Source organism: Camponotus vicinus, unplaced genomic scaffold (genome assembly GCF_025532165.1).
Source record: "Camponotus vicinus isolate PSW18456_S1 unplaced genomic scaffold, iyCamVici1.0 SCAF_13, whole genome shotgun sequence".
NCBI classification, from domain to species: domain Eukaryota; kingdom Metazoa; phylum Arthropoda; class Insecta; order Hymenoptera; family Formicidae; genus Camponotus; species Camponotus vicinus.
Genome location: NW_028141949.1, coordinates 1,775,573 through 1,797,688, shown reverse-complemented (window position 1 = coordinate 1,797,688; position 22,116 = coordinate 1,775,573). Strand labels below are relative to the sequence as shown.

Here is a 22,116-nt window from a genome sequence, read left to right as displayed (position 1 = left end):
ATATGCGCGCTAAAACTTGCGATCGTCGAAGAAAACGTAATCGCTGATGATGACGATGCAACTCTCCGATATATAACGCCATATGCATCGTTCGCGTAAAAACACGACTGTAGCTGATGCTTCGCAATCAGGGATCCTGAACTCTTCCGACAACAACAAAAAATCATGAAATGTCAACTATCGCGGATCAAATTGTCATCGCCTGTTATCTTGAGATTCGTTCATCGATTGTGCGATGTGTATGCAACTGTATTTATCAAGGGCGATGTACTCTACGGGTCGGCACGTCACATCGTTTGCAACTCGTTCACCATCTGCGACGCTTTGATAGCCGTTATGAGGAAGAAATCCATAATCATTCGTCACGTACAGTCGCAAAGTGCGTGGAATTTATGAAGCCATGCACGACTCTTGCTCATTGGGAAAGAATTTGTTGCGATTTGACGAAGCTCTTGAATAAGAAGTGCAACTCGTATTCGCGTTTCTTGTTTTTATCGGCAATATTTCTGTTTTGCATTGTGTTATTCTTAAATAATGAAATATATACACGTACATATATCTCTCCGTACACCGGAAACCGTGTAACGCTGGAACTCAATTAAACATCGAAACGTTAACGCGATATACATGAGCACGAAAGTGGAATAGAATTTAATTAAGAGAATCCATATATGAAAATGCGTATTCTATTTCCTCCCTGGAGACCACCTGTACTTTTTCGTTTCACATATTTTAAATTATTTACTCTGATATGAGACGCATTATGTACTCTTTTGCGTTTTATTTCACGTAAATATATTATATATACTATGACTGCGAGGAAATTAATGAAATTCATCATGGATAATCGTAGCAGTTTTATAAATTGGGGCATTTGATTGTTACGATTTTGATTAAAAACAGTATTTCGTGGATACAATACCGTCTCAATATTTATTTTATTTATAATAAACACTTCCAACTACGTCCAGTATTTATATACGTGGAATGCACTTTTTGTCGTCTACCGTGCAATGTTTCATTCAAAATAAACCGTCGTAAAGTTACACGATGACAAATATTCGACATCGCAAAAACGAAAGAGAAATTATAGTCGGAGTAAACAATCATTATGAAGTTGCTGCGATTAATTATATTTTCTATTTCCGGAAGAGAGGCGAGGCAATGCGTATTTTAATTGCTGGATAATGCGAGTTTTCATATTACCAACGCATGCGCGTGCCGTTAACGCAGTTGTGCATATATTTTGAATGAAACTTGGCGAGAGAGGCCGGAGTTTTAATGAAATTGTTTGCGCTGAGTAACGAGCATCATAAGGATCCTCATATAACGTCTATGTAAAAAAAAGGAACCCTTGAAACACGAGCGTGTCGTGCGCGTTTTTATTTTTTCTTTCTTTTCTATTTTTTTTTATTCTTCGTCAGTAATCTCGTTGCTACGGCGTGATTAAGGTTCTTGTGGTTTAGAGTGTCACTTCAGTCGGAATAATTGTAAAAACAGAACGTGATACTGAAGTGTAAAACTGCCTGTCCTACGTTGCAATTGAGAGGAACTGTACTCGTTTTATTTAAATCAATTATAATTTTTATATTATGAGACCGTCGCACAAAATTATAATTACAAAATTATAATTACAAATTATAAGTACAGCGCTTGAATTTACAATGTTCTAATTCTTCTCGAAATTCGAATTTAATTAATGGATCACAAGCGCGTTGCGCATCTCATGTAATGCTATAAAATATTGCAGAGAGATTGCAAAAGAGATATATAAATATTATTATTGCGTATACGTTGTACTGGAAAAACTGATATCGCGCTCATCCATACGTTTCTCGCGCGGCGGATATGACAATGTCCCGCATGTGACAGAAGACCATTTTTCGAATTGTCGAACAGCCGAGCTGCCGCATATCGAAACGAATTCAAAGCATTGATAAAAGTCTCAGTCTCTTTTCACAGCGCGACCATTCACGCCGCTTCGGCTCGTGACGGAAAATTCTTTCAGATTGAAACTCGCGCGCGGTGCCAAGAGAGAATATTTTGCGATCGCAAAGTTGAAAGAGGCTCACACAATCCAGCCTGTCGCGGATAAAAATTATGACAAATTCGACCGCGTAATTATTCGCGCGATGAAAACGACGTTCGCTCAGACGTTAATAAAAGGGCGAGGGCATATATCGATTTTACATTTTGAACAGACAGACGTTTTTATAACGAACGTTTATGCAACGTATTAATTACTTTCATGGTGAAAATACGATTGTAATTAAAACGTACGAATTTCTTTGACAATTATATCTTTCACGAGTTCCGACAATCGCGAGAATCGAGGATATCTCGTCGCCGTTGATTTCGTCTTCTCTGACTTAAGTGCACTTGGCATTCTCGCCCGATACTCCATTATCTGATCGCGCAGGGCCAGCTTATTTCGCTTCATTTGTCGATCTCAGTCGACGTCCCATTACACGCCACAAGCTCTCTATCCCGATGTCCGCCTATGGCTCGGATTTGAGAAGCAACGACCCGTTTCGTGAGATACGGTGCCACGGCATTAGCGACCATTCGGACGTCCCGCCAACTAGTGAACTCTAATTTGCGGTCCCTGCTAATTGAGGAACGAATACGAGATTGCACCGGCGGACAAATGAAGAGATTCCCGGATGCGACAGGATACCGCGTTATCACAGTTTCGAGAATGTAACACAATAATAGTACATAACGACATATTGGCGCAACTAAATTATTAAATAAAAAAACTGGACCTTCAACTCTGATTACATATATATACACGGATTTTATAAAATACTTGAGTTTTTCAAAGTAATTTTTTTCTCGCTTTAAAATTAAAACTGCTCCAGAACATTTTCAGAAGAACTAATGTTTTTCTTTTTAATAAAGACTATTTTTCTACGAGAAAATAATGTTTTATAATACTGTAAAATAATACCTGGGGTGACGAGGAGCGCGATACCAAGGAGTAGAGCTCTCGTCGCCACTTCCACGATCCGTCGAAAGTCCCTGCGACACCACCGTAACCGATGCCTCTTTCCTCCGTCATCTTCGTCCGCTTCATCCTTTCTACTCGTGTGCTCGAAAAGGCCCAGACAAAGCCGCAGCTTCCGGTATACCGAACCAATCTCATTCGTCTCGGGCATGCGTCGCTTCACAGTCTCCTTTTTTTCAACCGCTTCGTTCTCCTGGCGCCTATACGATCGACAGCCTGTGCAGGTGGGCTGACCGGAAGCGAGGATCGCCTCGTGATCAGTCCTCCTAAAAAAAAAAATCATTCTTTTATTGTAAGCACAAATTTACCTCATCACTTATGTAATCTCGTTGATTCTAAAATAATTCAAGCTGTTTTTATAAAAATCTGTCAATGATTGTTTTTCAAAGTTTCATATATTATCACATATATTATTTACAGAATGCGTTATATTAATTTAAAGGCTATTAAAGGGATAGATTCTTATATTAAGATAGATTCTTATAGATATTAATTTCTTACATTAATTCTTATAGATTCTTATATTAATTTAAAGGCTATTAAAGGGATAGATTCTTAAACATTAAAATCTGTTCATTTCACGCATCTTTTGTATTGTACCAAGATAACTGCACAATAAAGACATGCAAAGCAATAGGTTTCATCTTTCCGACGCGACATCCACGATGGTTTACCTGTCCTCGTGGTCGTCACACGCGGCTTTCTCCTCGGTGACATGATAGCTGCCGTGCCTTAGGGACCGAAGACCCTGCGAACAAGTTCCCCCGGTACACTGGAACTCGAGCCGTCGCCGGAGGTCCGTGGCTTGTAGCCCTCCTCCGCCCCCCATACCCCCGTTCCCATAGTACCTGCGGACATAAAGCGGTCGAGGCCTGTTATAACTATAGCACACGCAGTAACAATCGGTCGAGGTGAGCTACGACCGGTAAATGACACGGCGTTCAATATGTCAGATAAACCAGAAGTACTGACGGCGAATAAGGAGTCGTAAAGAACATAGCACACATGCCGTGGATCTTGAAATATGACACGAGATGACAAGTAAGGGTTGCGAATTTATTGAATTTATTGCATTAGATGTCGCGTTACATATCATTTTTCGAAATTTTGCATGCTTTTTATAGAAAAAAAAGAGATAATTACATTTTCTTTTTTACATAAAATGTGACTCGTATTGATTTGCGTGACACATTTATTCAATGTTATCAAGTTTACGTAAAAATGTTCAGCATCCAAGCGTTATACTTAAATTAACGGAGAAAAAAGTCGAGTATGTATGAAACCAAGAAAATGGATCAACCCTAATCATTTTATGAAAATGAGGGTAAAACTGGATAATTAATGTTTTAAACAAGATTCACTTATTCATGTTCATCTCCCACTTTGTTTTTATTAATTACAAATTCACTCACCCCTGCCGCTCCGCCACTACTACCGCTGCCCGGATCGTACGCCCCCGGTGCCAATTTTCACAAACCTCGCCACTTCCTCGCCCTTCTCGGCAGCCGCTTCAACCTCCGCAACGTGTCGCTTTCATCACCTGCAACACAAAGGAATAATATTCATCAGCGCATTATTTGGGACAAAGTAAAAAAATTTTTACTTGCTTCGTCTGAGAGTAGAAATACTATTGAAGCAAAGAATTTATTGTAATATCAATTGTTGTGCGCTAATCAATTATTATTGTCTTTCGCGATACGCTCGCTTCTTATTTGGGATATGACTTTGTACGACATACACATCCGTATCTGTACACGTATACATATAGACGAATGAATCCTTTGGTAGATAGTTGAAATTCCATATAGACGAAACATGAATCGATTCGATTAGCAACATACGTGCTCAAATACAAGCCTGATTGATTCAATTTGGGTTCCCTACGAGCGATCCTTAGACGGAGGTAGACGCTCCGACGATGGACTGGTAATTATATCACGTTCGGAGACTGCCACGTGATCTGACAGAAACTAAGATGGAATAATCTTAAGCGATCCCGAAAGGGAGAAATTAAATATTTTCAATCCTGGAAGCACATGTGACATGAATTCTATAATATAATCGGATTCAATTTGAAGTCTTTAATGTTTTAGCTCTATGAACGATTGAAAATGCTTTCTTTATCCAATATCTTGAATTAACATTTATCTTTGTACGATGTCAATTTTTTTTCGAAATGGATACCATTATATTCAATAAAGTTATACGATTGCTATTCACATGAATAGATTTTTAATACTGTTTCATCAATTGAAAAATGTAATAATTCGATATAAATACATACAATTCACCTCTCATTATGAGAGTAATGCAATAATGGAATTATAAATGAACAGCAATTGGATTTAATATCATAGTGCTTAACTTCCACAAAAAACTGGTCATGATTTAATGCAAATTATATTACAACGTATGCATATACAATACGCGGATTGCGATCACGCGCATGCGAGGGGGAAGATGAACCCGCGGCTTATTTATCGTGTGTCAATAAGCGTGAAGATTTTATCTCATTCGAAGCACGTTCGTGTAATACTAACTCTGACGGGAATTACGGCCATTCTGCGCTAGTAAAATGAACGTTCTCTGCCGATGAGAGAAAGAGAGAGAGAGAGAGCGAAATAGAGAGAGAGAGAGAGAGAGAGAGAGAGAGAGAGAGAGAGAGAGAGAGAGAGCAGGTGCGTATTAGATCGAAGCATTGTACTTTCACGCTCGCTGATCACAACGAGTCTGTGTGAAATGAATGAGAGACGCGGCCGATGAAATGAATTGTCCGCAGTTATTAATGGAACAAGTCTTAAAAAATATCGGATTCACAAAAATTTAAATATTCTAGAGATTAAATTCCTTCGAACTGTTTTGACCATTAATTAATTGTTTCATCAATTAATCAATTCATAATTAATCAAGTGATAATAATTAATTAAGTTATTTCTTCTTTAATAAATAGCGCAATGTCCGCTGCAGAAAAAAAACTATAAAATTAACTTGTGCATTAAATGGATAAATAATGTAGTAGTATTCTACAGTAATCTGTGAGCGAATGCCGCGGTAAAGTTACACGATACCGTAAGCTTACAGCGCTCTTATTTATGATCACCGTCCGCTACTAATGCCATAGCATCAATCAAGTGTTGTTACTCACTCTGGTGCTAAAGCCAGATGGCAGATTAGACGCTTGCACTTCCCTCAAGAATTCACGTAAGAGCGAATGGAATTTAAATTCTTGCGCGTGCATCATCGCAACTGTCGACTGCAAATGACGTTCTTTTCGTGTCCTACATCTTATACATACAAGTATATTACATCGTAGAATCTGAGAAAGTTATCACAGGGCGTTTTTCAACAAGTGACACAGAGGACACAGTGTAACACAGTGAATCATTTCATCCTTGTTTACATTCGACAACCAATAAGGATGAAATGATTCACTGTGTCCTCTGTGTCGTTTGCTAAAAAACGTCTATATATTATTATTTATAATCGGTAATATATGAGAACTATCGTGTTTTCTTGAATTTAATGTTGTCTTGAAGTAAATAGTTAATTGTACTTTTTTTATAACGATTTATTTGTTTCACGTCAAACGTCGCAAGTATTTTCCGCTAGGTAAACATGTAGAATTGAATTTTCGAACATACCATTGGTATTACCTTACTATCCCCGACTTTATAGACGATATTATTCTCAGAGTAAAGTCACGTTTTATTACCTAGCGTCAAACTACCCTAACTCTCGGATAACAGTGGATTCTTCCTTCATGACCGAGGTTGGAGTAGTGAAAACTGTGATTCCGAGTCAGTTTGCAAATTTAATCGTCGGCAATTTGATCGAGAATATAATTACGACGAAATTCTGCTTCCTGTTATTATCTTGTAATTAAGGCTGAATTCTTTTTATTTTCTCCACGTTACACATGTGAATGTTGATTCTCCGATTAACGATATATTATATATTTTATCGATTGGACGATAGTATAAAATAGAACAGCTTGCTTGCGAGGGAATATTTATCGCCTTTCTTATAAATATAGATTTAAATAGCTCGGAACGCGATTGCAAAATCGATTCAATAATGTGGAGCAGCGAGTGACCTTTTGACCAGAATGCCTTCTATCGGCAAATTGTTCGTACAGTGAAGTGGTCTCGCAATTGGCACTATTTCCAAAATCGGGAATGTGCGAGCAATGTATAAACGAGACTACATCTAACGCGCTCGTTACCTTGGCTGAGGAGAGGAATGCCGGTGGATCGTACTAGTACTAATAAAAGGTACAGAGCTGTACTGTTTGAACAATGTGCATGTCGCCCACGCAATTTTGTCCCACCAAGGGGCTGCGACACCGGCTGTCATAACTCGTCTTCGTGTTTCCCGATTATTAGCACCGAGCCGATGGGACTGGCTAGTTTCTCTCTCTCTCTCTCTTTGCTTTCATCATCTCTCTGTCTCACCATGTTATCCCTTTCCTACTCATACAGTCTAACTACTCCACGACTCTCCCATATATAATATCTGCCGGACTCGGTTGGGCTATAAATCGAATCGACCGTGAGAAGTTTAGCACTGGATGTGTCGACAGCTTAAATTCCAGCGGGTAAACATAAGAAATCAGCTCGATAAAATCGCATCCGTTTCATCTGTAGAACAAACATTTTTTTACATCAAGTTCTTCCGAGACAGATTGTTTGCGTTTTTGAGCATAAAATTGACTGCCGTTGCCGTTCTTATTTTAGAAATTACAGACATTTTATCAGAACATATCTACGATGAATAATAGGTAGCACGAAGGCAGCAATCATTCGGTGAGCGAGTTTTTTCATAACTCTACTTTTATATAACGCAATTTGCTTATTCTATCCGATATGCTGTCATTTCGGGACAAAACGAAACAGTCAGCTAATTGGCTTGCGTCAGGACTACATGTCCCATGTGACTTCATTCATTATCGGTGTCGGTCGAACGTAACCGGAAGCGGGGAAAGTATTGGTCCGCATCGTGCGGGCGATGTATCGCGGCGATTTTTCGGCCTTGTTTTGCCCGTCGGACGATGCGCTTCAACGTCAACATCGTTGCATTTCGCAACGTATGCGATACTGGACATACGTTTCCCGAAGTCGATACAGGCCGGACGCGGGTGAATTACTCATACGCGTACGCTAAATTGCCGAAAGTTTTCGCCCAATTTCACTGACGACGCGCGCGAACTTCCGTTGTGCAGCCGGAACAACTATGCATGCGCTCGGAAGTTCGACTATAGATCTTCGTTTGCTTCGCGCATACACATGCATTTACTATCTATGTAACCATGATATATATATATGTAGATCCGTGCTTTACATTTAACATATTCCGGATGCAAAGTTCCGAGTATTCGTATTCGCGCCAACCTTTGTTCGAATTGTAAATGTCACGGAAATTATATTGATGGGAAATAAAATGATGTGAAGAGATGCAAAAAATTTAATTAATTTACCGGTTATGCGTCCGTGTGTTCATTTGTAACAAAATGTTAATGCATAAAACATCCGCCTCCCTTTCTTTCCCTCTCTTTTTTCTGCATTTAAAATGACGCAAATATTCTCGACCGTGTAAATCGCGTTTGAAAAATTGTTACGCCGAATATTCACGGTAAATTTCGCCGTGTGGTCATCAGGCTGAACAATTCGATTTCAACAACAATTCAAATGGATCCGTTCAATTGCGAAGTTCCTACGTTAATGCTTTTTTTCCTTTCGACGAGCATTTAAATTAAAATTCATGAAATAAAAATATACCAACTTCGCATCGCGCAGACATCTCTGATTCGTATAACAATTACATTGATTATTATCCACGCTAACTTTTGAAAAGAGAGTTTGTCATATACCATGACAAACGACCAAACTCTTTAAAAAGTTCCTTTACACGGTTGTCCAACTTTTGCGGATTGTCGTCTCTTTTGACAGGAAACATAACTTTCTAAATTGGTTTGGGACAGAAGGGGCCAACTTTGTCATTAACCGTTTTTGCGAGCTTTCTCGCCATTGGCCATTCGCTATTTTCGCATTACGAAAAATCGCGAGTTTTCTCTTTCTCTTTTTATAGCTCTATTACCTTGAACAATTTTCATCGATCCTAACTCTTTTGAACAATCAATGCGATTGACAAATTGATTCCGCACGAAGACATGATTACCGCATCGAGTAATTAGTGAAGATACGCGTAACATGGCTAATTTCGCAGATGCTTGATAAATCTATATTGCTCTACATATAGCAACAGCATATTCCACAAACTTCTCCAGGATCCCTCTAGGTTCAGCGTGCATATCTGCTGCAGGGCATTTACGAATGATCTTGTATACGCGTATGTATATCTGACACGGCCTCGAGGCTTTTCAGGGTATATCACACTACATATATCTATCCGTCGCGGAATCTATTTGAACGTCCTCTTGCGCCAATGATGAGGATGTTAATTATTACCGCCAAGGTTTACCCGAGACTAAGAAGATCCCCGTCGGCGCTAGAATTTCGAGATGAAAGCGAGGAATCCGAGGTCACTCGCTGGCAATAAACCATCGTGTCTCTGCTATTATAAGCGAATAATATAGTTTATCCGATACTGGTCAGTTTTGGTGAAGCCATTCGATTTTGCGGAAATTGCTTGATTATCGGAACTTGTCAGCGGTCGAGAGGAAAATGTGTCATATGAAGACGGTGTATTTATAGCCCCTAGCGCAAAATTTATAATTACATCTCTACATGTAAACCACGGTGTAAATCGATATTTCAATTGCGGCCAAACCTTACCAGCAGAAACAGATGCAACGCGAGCGATGTTGTGATTTGATATCGGAAATTTCACGTGCGTTAATCAACATTGCAAATTAGTGTAGCGAAAATTTTTACGCTTGCGCTTCATCATCTCTCTCGGTAGAGATCCTCGAAAAAGTAATCGATCCCCGAGAAAACTTTGTTAGGAGAAGACGCTTAATCTCGTAAACCGAGATATAATCCAGGCTTGCGCAGTACGTCTGAACACAGTGTACGTAAATCGTTCACCTCAATCGGGAATCGATGACACGATTTCGGAAATTCTGTTACAAGAGTTCGCGGCTTCGAATTAGAGTCCAAGGTTAAACAACGGCTGATAAACTGATGCAATAGCTATAAGAGAGTAGGTTGCAGAGCACGATATACGTAAGTATATACGTAAGTATATCATTAGTCTTCTGAAATTCATAGAATTTCAAAGCCCGATTTATATCCCTTTCAATATGAACGGATTATTTATGATTATTGCGCGTGGTCTTGCTTTTACCTTCCTTCTGATATCTTGAAGCATTATTTCATCTCGCTTTCTATTTATCCTTCATCGAAACTGCCAGCAAAATTTATCAAACTCACATTCGGCAGCAGTGAAATATACCCGTTATTTCCGCTGTCTCACGCTTTTGAATAGACTTTTGTATCATTTTTTAGGAACCCTCAGGGAATCATTGACTCTGAGTGTCCGCTTGTTTAAGAATCGCAAAAATTTTCACAAAACTTTGAGGGTCTTTTAAAGTGCGTAGAAGATATAGGTATTTGGGGAATAAAGAGAGCATAAGGGGAATAAGAGTTAGCACTGAAAGTATATTCTAGAATAGAGACTTGCTGGTGATAATATCAAGAATAAGAAAGAAAAATACACATTGTTTGAAGCGAAATGATGATGAACAAAGTCAGATAAATAAAGGAAAAGTCATATAGTGAGAAAAAAATTAATGGGCAGGCAATAAAAATATTACTGATATATGAAAGTGGCAGGAAATAAAAGGTAAAAAGAGAAAGAAAATAAAGGCAAATAGAGATATAAGAGCTAACGTATGTAGAAGAATAAAGAGAAAGTGTCAGAGAAACTCGGTAACAAACACAAGCATTAATGAGAAACAATAAAAGTGTTGAACGGCGAGAAAAACGCCGCCAAGAAAAACGGCGAGGTAAAATAGTAAAATGGTAACTTGAAGAACAAAGTTAAGAGCGTAGAAGAGATATTCGAGTGTAGAAGAAGCATTTGAGTTCCTTGAAAAAACACAAAGAGTAGATAAGCAGCGTGTGGCGAAAGAACGGAGGGAGGAAAGGGTTGAAAGTTACAATCAAGAGGGGTTTAGAAGGATATATAAAAGCGAATGCTCGGCGCTGAGTCGAGAATAGAGGGAGAGGGACAGAAAGTGGAAGTGCTTTCAGATAGCGGATAGAGGAAGGAAATGGGCGTCGGGAAGACAGACAGCAGTTGAGGAAAGAAAAAGGTAAAGGGCGAGGGAGGCAACATAAAAATGGAGGAAGAGGAGAAATCCGCTTTATGCAAATGAATGTCCGAAATATTCTCAGTGGAGCTTCCTGTATCGGCATTCCGTGCCATCTCAGGAAGCCCCTGTAACTTCGCTGCTGCCGCGCGTCTACCTCTTTTATCCCCTTTTAAATATCTTTATCAAAATGAGCGGGATTTTCGTATCTGTCTTTTGCGTTGCGATGTTTTAAAAAAAATACAATTCATGGCTTTTTCTGTTTAATACTTTCATGAGAAATTGGAAGGAAATTACTTATTGTTATAAATTTTAAAAGGAAACATAAACGATTTACATCACTATTCAGAGCAATTTTTCACAACAATTTTTATACGTATTTATGATACATGTGCAACGATAAAAATAATAAGATAAATATATGAAAATAAATGTAAATGAATAAATAGAACAAACAACAACTCGCGTTAATCAGAGAACAATACAAGCCTGTCGGCCGCGAACAAACAAGGTGCGACATGTTCTATGCAAATCCTACCTCGTTGGCTGGAATTGACGTAGGAAGACGTCGATAACTCTCGGCAAGTCAAATCGACGTGCCTTAGTACTGCATCGGGACGCTTAACTCGATTGTAGTTAACGGGCAAGTTTATCCAGACAGCGTCACGATAGTTGGAAACTACGCGACTTCGTTGCGCGCCTACGATGAGAATGAGAAACGTAAACCAGAGATGTACTACTATTTAAATACGAATCTAGAAGAAGAAAATTAAAGAATCTCTCTAGCATATATAAGACCAATATTGTATTAAATAAAATTCGCTTAATTTAGTAGCACTCTATGTAGCACTATGGCAGACATATCGCATCTCGTTTCACTGTAACAAAAGTATTCTACTTGAAATGTTTTCGTTTCATCAAATATACTCGATGTTTTGAAGTATTGCTTTTTTTTAATTATACGTACTACATGATACCAGATTATATTTTAGAACATTTGTATCTGTTTGATCAAATACATGCGATCGTATTTTATTGGGCTTGCAAAGTGTTTTTGCTTTCCATTTCACGTGCGCAATCGTATTTTATTGCACTTTAAATTTGAAGCGTTTCTGTTTTCCGACTGAACAATATGCGTCAATTGTATATTACATTACATACATATTTTTACCATTGAAAGTGTAAAAAAGTAATCTCTTTTAAAACATGATAAAGTCTCTCCTCAAAACGTTTTTTATTTATAGTTTCGATCTTTTTATCATCACGATGCGTGCGCACTCGACAGACCGATACGTGAGCAATCGCGAATTGTTTCGCGAATCTTAGATTACCCTTCGTGTCGAGTCCGCGGAAGCGAATACTTCTGACGTGCGTGCAAGAAAGAGACATGCAAAATATCGCAGTCTTTCTCCTGCGATAAAGAGCGATTTTCTCGGGACCCGTATCGAGAACTACGAAACGAGGAAAGTGCACCGCCCTTTCGCGAACCTTAGAAAATTACATAGCTACGCTCCGGAGGGAGGAAGGGAGGAACCAACGGTAAAAGCACCGCGATACACGCAACGACCGTCACTTTTCGATCGTGGAACGCAATGTGTATCGCGAGGAGGGTCCTCGAGTCTCTAGTCGCGCGATAATACACGACTTTATTCCGTGAGAGAAGACGAGACGGAAGGAGCTTTCGCGATTTTCGCTTAAGGTGGGCGGCGCGTGGCGGTGATAGTGACAGAGGGGCTCGAGGAAATAAAAGTGCACTCCCGTACATATGTGTACGAGTAGATATCGTCGCGTGATGCGAGCGTCTCGCATGCACCGAGCGCGACGTTGCAACGCGGAATTTCATATCACTCCGACAAAATATGCCTCCTCGCCTTTATTATCGTGCGGAATGGTCTTAACTGTTTGCCATGCGATGGGTTTAATAGACCTATTTCTGTAATATCTTGGCAAAGGAAACACACGTGTAATATTTAAATAGCATTTGAATGTCTAGCTCTCCCCGATGATTTTAAAATAATAATAATAATAATAAATAAAATATTGTTATGGAATATAATTCACTCGATCAATACATGCATTGTATAAGCGTAAATCTCCGTAAGAATAAACTTTAATTTATTCGCCTCGTCCATCAGACAAGCAAATATATAAGCGATAATATTTTATTTCTAACAAATATTGCCCGTGCAGCTATATCTTCGCGTCAACGAAAAATTCATAAATAAAAGCCTATTAATCTATCCGATCGCGCAATTAATCCTTCATTTATTTCAAATTCCACTAAAAACGCGTCCTCGTTATCTGTTTGTAAACTCGTAAAATAAATCGCATTTAAATTGTTCTTAATTTTTTAATATGCGAATATATTTAATATGTGTTTATATATATTAAATTCTGTGTATCGCGGTCGCGCAAATTCGCCACGTTTATGCTTATTTTTTCACGAAGAAATAATATATACGACGAGGAAAAAAGTACGTGGCAAAGTCCTGCGTAAGCAAAATAATTGTATATTCGTGAAAAGCTATAGCTATAGCTATAGAATATTTGCGGATGTGCGCGTACTATAAACATCAAAGTATTTGTCAGAGCAATGTCGATTTATACTACTGCGTGCAGCCACAAAACTCCCTGCCGCCTTACTGGCCGCAGCAACGTAAATTGCTTTTTTGCTCGATTATCGATCCAACGTCTAACAGCTAAACATACCGCCCTGTGCAATTTTGCCGCGTGCAGATTACAATCGCTCAAATATATGGCCTTATTACAACAAATTTATTTTAAGTACCGTTTCGTTGTGTTGCATCTTTCGGAGAATAAATATTTTCAAAGATGTAATATATTTTTGAAAATAGAAGGGAAAATGTAGAGGATTTTTTGAAATATATTCACGATGCAATTATAAACTTTTTTGTTTTAGTACTTTTTACGAATAGTCTTTTAGCTAATTTATTAAAGGATGGAGAATCAATTTCATTACGCAGTAAACTTTTATTCCTGTAAAATGGATTCCGTACTTTTACTACACCGTAAACTTAAAATACTTTATAGATCGATTTGCAGCATAATAATATAATTGTCGTAAAATATGTTGTTATAATTCGCAATGCTAACTTCCAATTCAGTTTCAGCTGCATCTCTGTCCTGCCTGATAATAAATGAAAAATTTTTTTATCACCAACTTAACTTTTCAGAAAAGAATCGCATTAAAGTACGCAGGTTTTGCATAAAGCTCACAGCGCCATATGTCTTTTTAATTGCAAATTTTTCAATGTGACACATATGAAGATTAGATATAATACTAAAGTCTGTCATTAGTAATCAGTAATCGCACAATTGTTTTGCGTATGTGTTCGTGTTACGTAACATATAAAATTTTTTACAATCCTCCACATTATTTTCCCCATTTTATGTAGGACCTCGATTTTCGGTTTTTGCACGATGTCTACAATATTCCGCCCACGCGAACGTACGTCGTCATCGCGATGCGTTTATGAAAAGGTGGCGCCGATATTTGCGGTGCGCCTCACGTGGCATCGTGAACCCCGTGAGGTATTTGTCGCAGGGGCGGGGAAGAGGAGAGGACGGTGGTGTTCCGGCGACGATTCGCATTACGGCATAACGACCGCTCCTGCCGCAAAACGCGTCGTCGACCGACGAGCCGCACGACCGGCCGCAGCTGCAACTGCATCGCCACCTCGCCGACCGCAAAACTGCAGGTGGAAACGGCGCGGCATACCGATTCGCGCCTCTCGCAGGCGGGGCGCACACAAACCCTTTAACCCAGCCGGGATTTATACATTCTGCGATAGAACGGCGGCGAGGAACGCGCGCAACTATGTTGGGAAACAACAGCGAGAGGAGGGCCAAGGATCTGGAAACGATTGAAATTTCCTCCGGTTTTCCGGGAGCCTGCAGGACTCGCCGAAAGGACGGCGCATTCCGAGGATTCCCGATAGAGCGAGCGCGGGCGGACGTCGTTGTCCGTAAACGGCGATTTCGCGGCGATCCTTTGACGCGAGATGCTCGAAAATCCCGAGGCTGTCCCGAAGGAAATGCCGATGCTCGAGAGACCGGAACGGCGATTGATTGAAACTTTGGGAAACGAGAATTCAAGTCTGAGAATTTCCTTGACAATCTAACATATCTTTGAATATTGGTCTTGTTACGTAACGATTCAAACGCGTCAAATTGTTCGATTAAACAATTCGAGTTTCAATATACATGTATATTATACATTCATTCTTGTACAAGAAAATACATTTCTTTGAGACATTTCCAGGAACCAGGTTGACGAAAAGGTATTCCAGAAAAGTAACGATGCCACGGGCGCGATTAAAACCGCGATTTGCGCGAGTAGGCGACAAGTTGAAAAAGCCGGGAAGTCTCGGCAGATGCGCCGTATTCTCACTCGGTGATCGGGTTCTTCTTTTCGATAGAGAGAACCGAGATAGTTAGGGAGGCGAAGCGGAAAGATGAGTAAGACGAGAGGAGGCGCGGATCTTTCCTGAACAGAGCTTGAGAGACGAACGGAGTTCTCTATTGAGTCGGTCAGCCCGCAGATGCAATTGAATCGAACGTGCCAGAGGGAAGTGCACTTAGCCGTTTTGCTTGTCTCGTCCCCGCCGACTCGACTTCAGGGGAGAGAAACCTAGGTAGAAAGGAGTATGCAATAACCGCGAACTTTGAGGGACGAGGGAGAGGGATTTAGGAGGGAAAGAGAAGGAAATTTACTTTCCTCTACGCGTATATATTTCTCTCGCAGTGAAAACCAATATAACGGTGTCCGGTTGAGTAGGGTAGGTCAACGGATCAGCTCGCCGACTATGAGCAAGATCAAGTTACGAGTCGTTCGGACATCGCGTAGCATTGCCCCTGTCTTTGAATACAATTTGGAAGATTCTCCCTCCTGTCTAGCCTGCCTTGCCTAACATCCCTCGCCCGAGTTTACGCGAATTGTCACCACTCATGACTCGTCTGTGTTTAATACTCTACGATCGATGCTTCCTCTAACCGGTTTTAATGGCGTGTTTTTTAAAGCGTTCGGAGCGCTTTCCAACTTTTTCACGTAACTCGCAACGTCACTATTGATTACTGCCGGTTAAACGTCGCTCGTTTCCCCACGCGCGGCACATGACTAGTAATTTCATTTGGCTGCAATCTGCATAATAAAGGCCGACGTTTAGCTAGATTCGGACGTTGAATTACACTCGTTGCGTGCCGGGCAAAAATCGTTAAAGTGTCCGCCCGGCTCGGCTGTTAAACGCGCACAGACGTATCCGTTGTTTTCGTCGACTATGAATTATTATCGTGCCGCTTCTCTCGACGGGATACGTCTACCTAACGAAAAAAATTTCGACGGGAGGAAGAAGAAGAAAAAAAGATAAAGTACACATAAATTTCGGACGCGTCATGTAAAAACAAGTTTCTCAAGAGATTGACACACGATGATGAAGCTAAAATATATATCGCTAATTAGGATTCAACGTAGAATGGTTAGAGAGATTGCCGTTTTCCTCAACTTGTATGCTTAACTTGTATGTGATATTCTTGCACGAAATCTGAATCGTTGCGACTTAATGACGCGCGCCGAAATCGCGGTCTTCGAGAACATGTAGTTAGAGAGAAAGAGAGAGAGAGAGGGAGTTTCCTCGTAAATATATAACTTACTTGCGCCTCGGTGATGCGCGACGATTTAACGGGATTTAAATGTTTCGAGATGTTGCCGAGAATAGTCGAACGTGCCGTTGTTTTTGCCCCGGTCACCGATGAATATTCATCGGCCCCGCGACGACGTTAAATAGTATCAAGATGCTAATTAATCGCGAATTTGATCGCGGCGAATTACTTCTCTTCCGCGCTCTACGTATCCCTGAATAATTTATAGCGGTTCTCGCGCGTCTGCCGAGAGAATAAGATATGCTATTGTATCGGCTGTTAGAAAAGTAATGAGCTGGCCGGTTTTACATTGAAATATTTGCCTTCTTTAAATATTACACGCGAATGTGCTCGATAAAATACGATATAGATATTTTCCATGTCCATCTGTCTTGCTAGAAAATTTTGATCAAATGTCAAGTTCGAAACTCCGTCACTACTACTTACAATGGCGGATGATATACCGAGTGATCGACACGCAAACTACGGGAACACGAATACGGGAATAGCCATTGCTTAAGCGGTGTCTACGAGCTGCCTAAAGCAGGCAATGCAAACTTACTTAACCATGTACTAAGTCTCGAACGACCTAGCTTGCATAATACCGGGATGGGATAAGTAGGCCAATGTGAGTGCAGCGGCGAGGGCTGACGGCGAGAACCGCGTGGGGATGCATAAAGGGAAGTGGGAAAGAGGGACGAGGGATGAACGGGGAGCGCTCGTTCTGATAGTCCTACTGAAGTAACATCGTCACTTTAATGAGAACGTCTCGCGACGGTATTTTTCTAAATTATACAAACGACGCGATTCAGATATAATAACAAGCACGTCGCACGTGTCTTTCAAGGACGTATATCACTGAACGAGGCTATTATTCGGAAAATCGCTCGAGAGATGACATTAAATGTTATTAGTTCTGCAGATACATGGCATGGGCAGAACGACTTTGGGCGTACTCGAGGGGTGCTTCAGTTTTAGGGGATGATCGTCGTAGCGAGTACGAGAGTCAACGATGGGGGTGCGCTTGAATTACGTCGGATACGCGAATGCGTTTAAATTCCGTTTAAAGGGTCATTAAGGCCGAATTAGAGCGGTACCGTCCCGGGATCACCGACAATCCGAGAGCGACGTCAAGTGTACGACTGCCTCGTCGTAACTTTCGAATAATACGTCCCCGAGGGAGGATCTCTCTCTCTCTCTCTCTTTCTCTTTCTGTGAACGAAGGGAAGGATGCGGTAGAATTGGAGATCCCGATTCGAGCGCACGCGTTCTGAAATATTATATTCGAGATGCGCCGGCTTTCGACGACAACGCGACCCGCCCCGTCGAGACCAGTCGAGTTCCAGAGTGCACTCGAGTTCGGCACTCGCGTGTAGGCGGAGAAATTCGAGATTGATACCGTACTCGAAAGCCAGCTAGCTCGGGAGACGCAATTTTGGCTCGTCGTCGCGCCACTTCGCTGCAGATCTTGAATCTCGATATATCGCGCGCAGCTTGGAAAGCTCAACGTAGAAAGAGTTGTAAGCGCCATATTTTCGAAGTTACGATGTCATTGGGAAAGGATCCTTGTGTTAAAGATAAACACTCTAAAATGCATGTGTCATAGAAAAGGTGCGCAAAAACGCGTATGTTTTGTAAAATAAATACGAAAGAGAATATCTCTCGATTATTCTTTTTATAACAGATTCTTTTATATCAAAATGTGCAAGAGATATTTAAATTACTAATATTAATAATAAATTACTAATATTAATATTAATACAGAATTCATCGAGAAATAGAAAGCAAATGTAAATATGTATGAACGATATTTAAATATAATAACCTAATATAATATGATACCACTATACCATAATTCTGATATATAAATGTGATTGTGATTGAGAGATAAACGATCGTATTTATTTTCAAATATTTAAATAAAAAATACGAGGAAAACATTATATAATCGCAAACAGAAGAGCAAATATATTACGGCGACTCTGATAAAATATGTACTTTTGAATTCGATATCATTTTAATAGCATTTATAATAACATACACATTTCTCACAACCGTTACATTTATGAAGCTTTAATAAATCCGTATCACGGTTATTGTCCTATATTTGTAAAGTGAAAGAGACGGCGGAATATCGCGGACAAAAGACAGATCGTATATTACACGCTCAATAATATAGACCTGTAGTCTAGCCGCGACTTTTACAGGCCAGGCGATCACGTCACTGTACCACCATCTCGATACCTAAGCACGCTAGACGGTGACCCGGCTGAATGGAGCTCAGCATCGATACAGTGCCGCGGAGACGAGACGTCGGGGACCTCGGTGGATATTTTTATCCTAAATCGGTTTTTCCTCTTTCGCACAGCATCGCCTGGATCGATAGTCGACGCTAAAATTGTCCACGTAACATCTGCGTAATACGCGCCGCTTTATTACAGTATCGCGCGTGCGACATCCGCGACGATTTTTACGGAATTTTCACACTCGCATTAGCGGGCGTTTATAAGAGAGAGCGCAAAATAGCGTAGAGCGATGTAATCGGATTACAAGCTTACGTATGGACGAATGAATGAATGAGAGAAAGAGAAAAAAAAGAGAAGGAAAAGGCAAAAGAGAAAGAGAGAGAGGGGGGAAAATAAAGAGGAAAAAGCGGAATCGATGCCTTCTATTCGTCACGGTATAAAAAGGTACGGGAGTTCATAGAGGTGAACAAAGGAAAAATTGAGCACCGTCGGGAACGTCGATGCGTTGATGAATAGGACCTGCTGGGTCATCAGCAGGGCTCTGCGTAACATTGCCGGCATTCCGCGATGCCAGTTACAGCGCACAAAAGCGAATCAATTGCAGCTGAACAATCATGATGACGTTTTTTTTTTTCAAAGTAAAGCTTCGCGTTGCGTCAACAGGGATATGGTTACGGTTATCGAAACAAAAATCATAGAAATATCACCGATGGATCAAGAGACGCACCAGCGGCGGCTGGTTTTTAATTTATCTCACATACGTCGTCCCCGAGTGTCGGTTACAGAAGAGCCCGGGCGGTTACAAGGGAGTCGCTTTAATTACACCTGACAGAGCTCGGCTCGGCTCGGCTCGGTTCTGCAGAGCCGCGGTTTCAATTACGGTGTTCATGATTGTAAAGTGTAAATGCAATAGACGCTATCCGCGACGCATTGCAACGATATACGCACATCGATAACATATTTATGTACATATATATATGTATTGATATATATGTGTATATATAATTTTTTTTTCACTTTTCCTTTAAAACGTTTCGTTAAAATTTAAACATCAGCTTTTAAAGAAAAAGTGAAAAAAAATTATGCGTTAATTTTGTCCAGGAGTATAGACATGTATACTTATATATACATATTTTATATGTATATATAATTGAGCGTTTCACGAAAATCGATTTTCCATAAAGCATTGTCATGCTGCATTAGTTCGGATAAATCTGTGGTCGATGGGCCGCGGCTATTAAAGCGACGCTCGATTGTACGGCCTGCACCGATTTTTCTTCCATTTTTTGGTTGGAGGGAGGATTGAAAAAATATGTACGTCAGAGATACGAATCAAAAATCGTTTCACAATGTTGCCCACGGTTTTCCGTAGCCCGTTTACGTAGCCCATTATGCCACGTCATCATTTATGGCAAAGCACGCGTTATAAATATGGGATGATTACGTCTATCGGCTTCGAGTATGATTTGATTCGAATTTTACTCATTCATCAATTTTCGTTATATCGAGTTTTTTTATCAACACGATGGCTATCGCGCGAGTTGAAGATTATTCGATCATTTACACATTTCATGTACGATTATCATGCGGCATAATTATGACTGATCACATACATCATTTTTAGAGATAATACTATTAAATTGTATCGTAGTCTCGCGAGTGAATATATAGCGTAAGCTCAATCTTATTAACAATAAATTATCAACCTCGAAAGCTAAATATACTTCCAGTTCATAAGTCCGGTACGTCGATATTTCTTTTTGCCGTACGGCTTATACGGTTATAAAGCTGACATTCCTTCGAGCCATCCTCATGACCTATTGCTGATGAAAAAGGTTTGATAACGAAAGTATCGATAACTCGACATGGGTCATCCCGACTTTTATCGAAGCTTACCAGTCTCATACGAGGGGAATCCGTCTAGTCGTGAGCTTAATTGCGGCATCTACTGACTGGAAATCGGTTTTCGTTCCGCGAAAGATTAGCGAAATCCCAGCGCGACTAGATCGCTCGCGATGTACGTGAGTGAGGCGACCAATCGCGAGGATTAGCTGTGAGAATGTAGTTTTAACGACGTTGCGGCACGGAAGCTCACGCGAAACGAAGTTATGTCGTGCGATCGAGTTTTTTATACAGGGTGGACCGAAATTGCGGTTCTTTTTCCATCGATATAACTGAAACCAGACTGCATCCGAACATTCACAGTAAAAATTATCAATTGATTGACTGACGGATGACGCTCTTGTTGAACGAATCCCCATTTTGGAGTCTAAGGAAAGAAAAAAAATAGCCGATGATTCTAGAACACCGTATACGATCATATCCCGAACGACGCTCGAGTTTATCTGCTTAAATATGGAGGTCAAAGTTACACGCTTGCACGTTTCGAAACCACCACACCGTGGCGGCGGGAGACCTTCAACCCTCGACCTACGGAAACCGCCGTGAAAAGCTATCGCGTGCCGGCGCAATCGGCTCGTCGTGATCTCGCGCGAGCGCCTTCGATCGGCTTCTTGTACTTGCGTCGGCACTCGAAGGACAGATTATGTCGAAGCGTGTGGTGGACTCTGACATTTCGGGCCAGGAAGGCGGCGAGCAGAGTTCGCACGCGGCCGGATTAAATTAATGTACCTACCCGCCGTGAAACTTGACGCTGAAAAATAGCATCCCCTCGCGCGTCGTCATAAATTTCTATTTTACAGACTCTCGGCCGCCGAATTTAATTCGTTGATATGCGATCGTTTGGCCTTTCGTAGCTCGAGTCTAACGTCGTCGCGACTTATATCGTTAATCTCGAAATAATCTGTAAAGATATTTTAAATCACTACCTTTTTTATTATCGTTGTCTATTGTCGATTACTATCGTACTATGCGGATCTTGTAGTCTGTGCTTTGACGCGTCGCCCTCGCGTTTAAACAGCACGCGATAACTCAGC

At 40.6% G+C, this 22,116-nt stretch overlaps 1 protein-coding gene across 15 annotated transcripts in view; it reads right to left on the bottom strand.

The window, feature by feature from the left end:
• The window catches only part of LOC145963887 (protein turtle), a 103,819-nt gene that overhangs the window by 56,227 nt on the left and 25,476 nt on the right, over positions 1–22,116 (bottom strand). For all 15 annotated transcript variants that reach the window (XM_083086189.1, XM_083086186.1, XM_083086191.1 and 12 more), the window contains 3 exons: positions 4,420–4,547; positions 3,682–3,855; positions 2,951–3,273 (listed from right to left, as the gene is read on the bottom strand). In XM_083086189.1, the coding sequence (XP_082942315.1) occupies positions 2,951–3,273; positions 3,682–3,836 (478 nt within the window). In that variant the 5' untranslated portion in view covers positions 3,837–3,855; positions 4,420–4,547. The remainder of the gene's footprint in view (positions 1–2,950; positions 3,274–3,681; positions 3,856–4,419; positions 4,548–22,116) is intronic.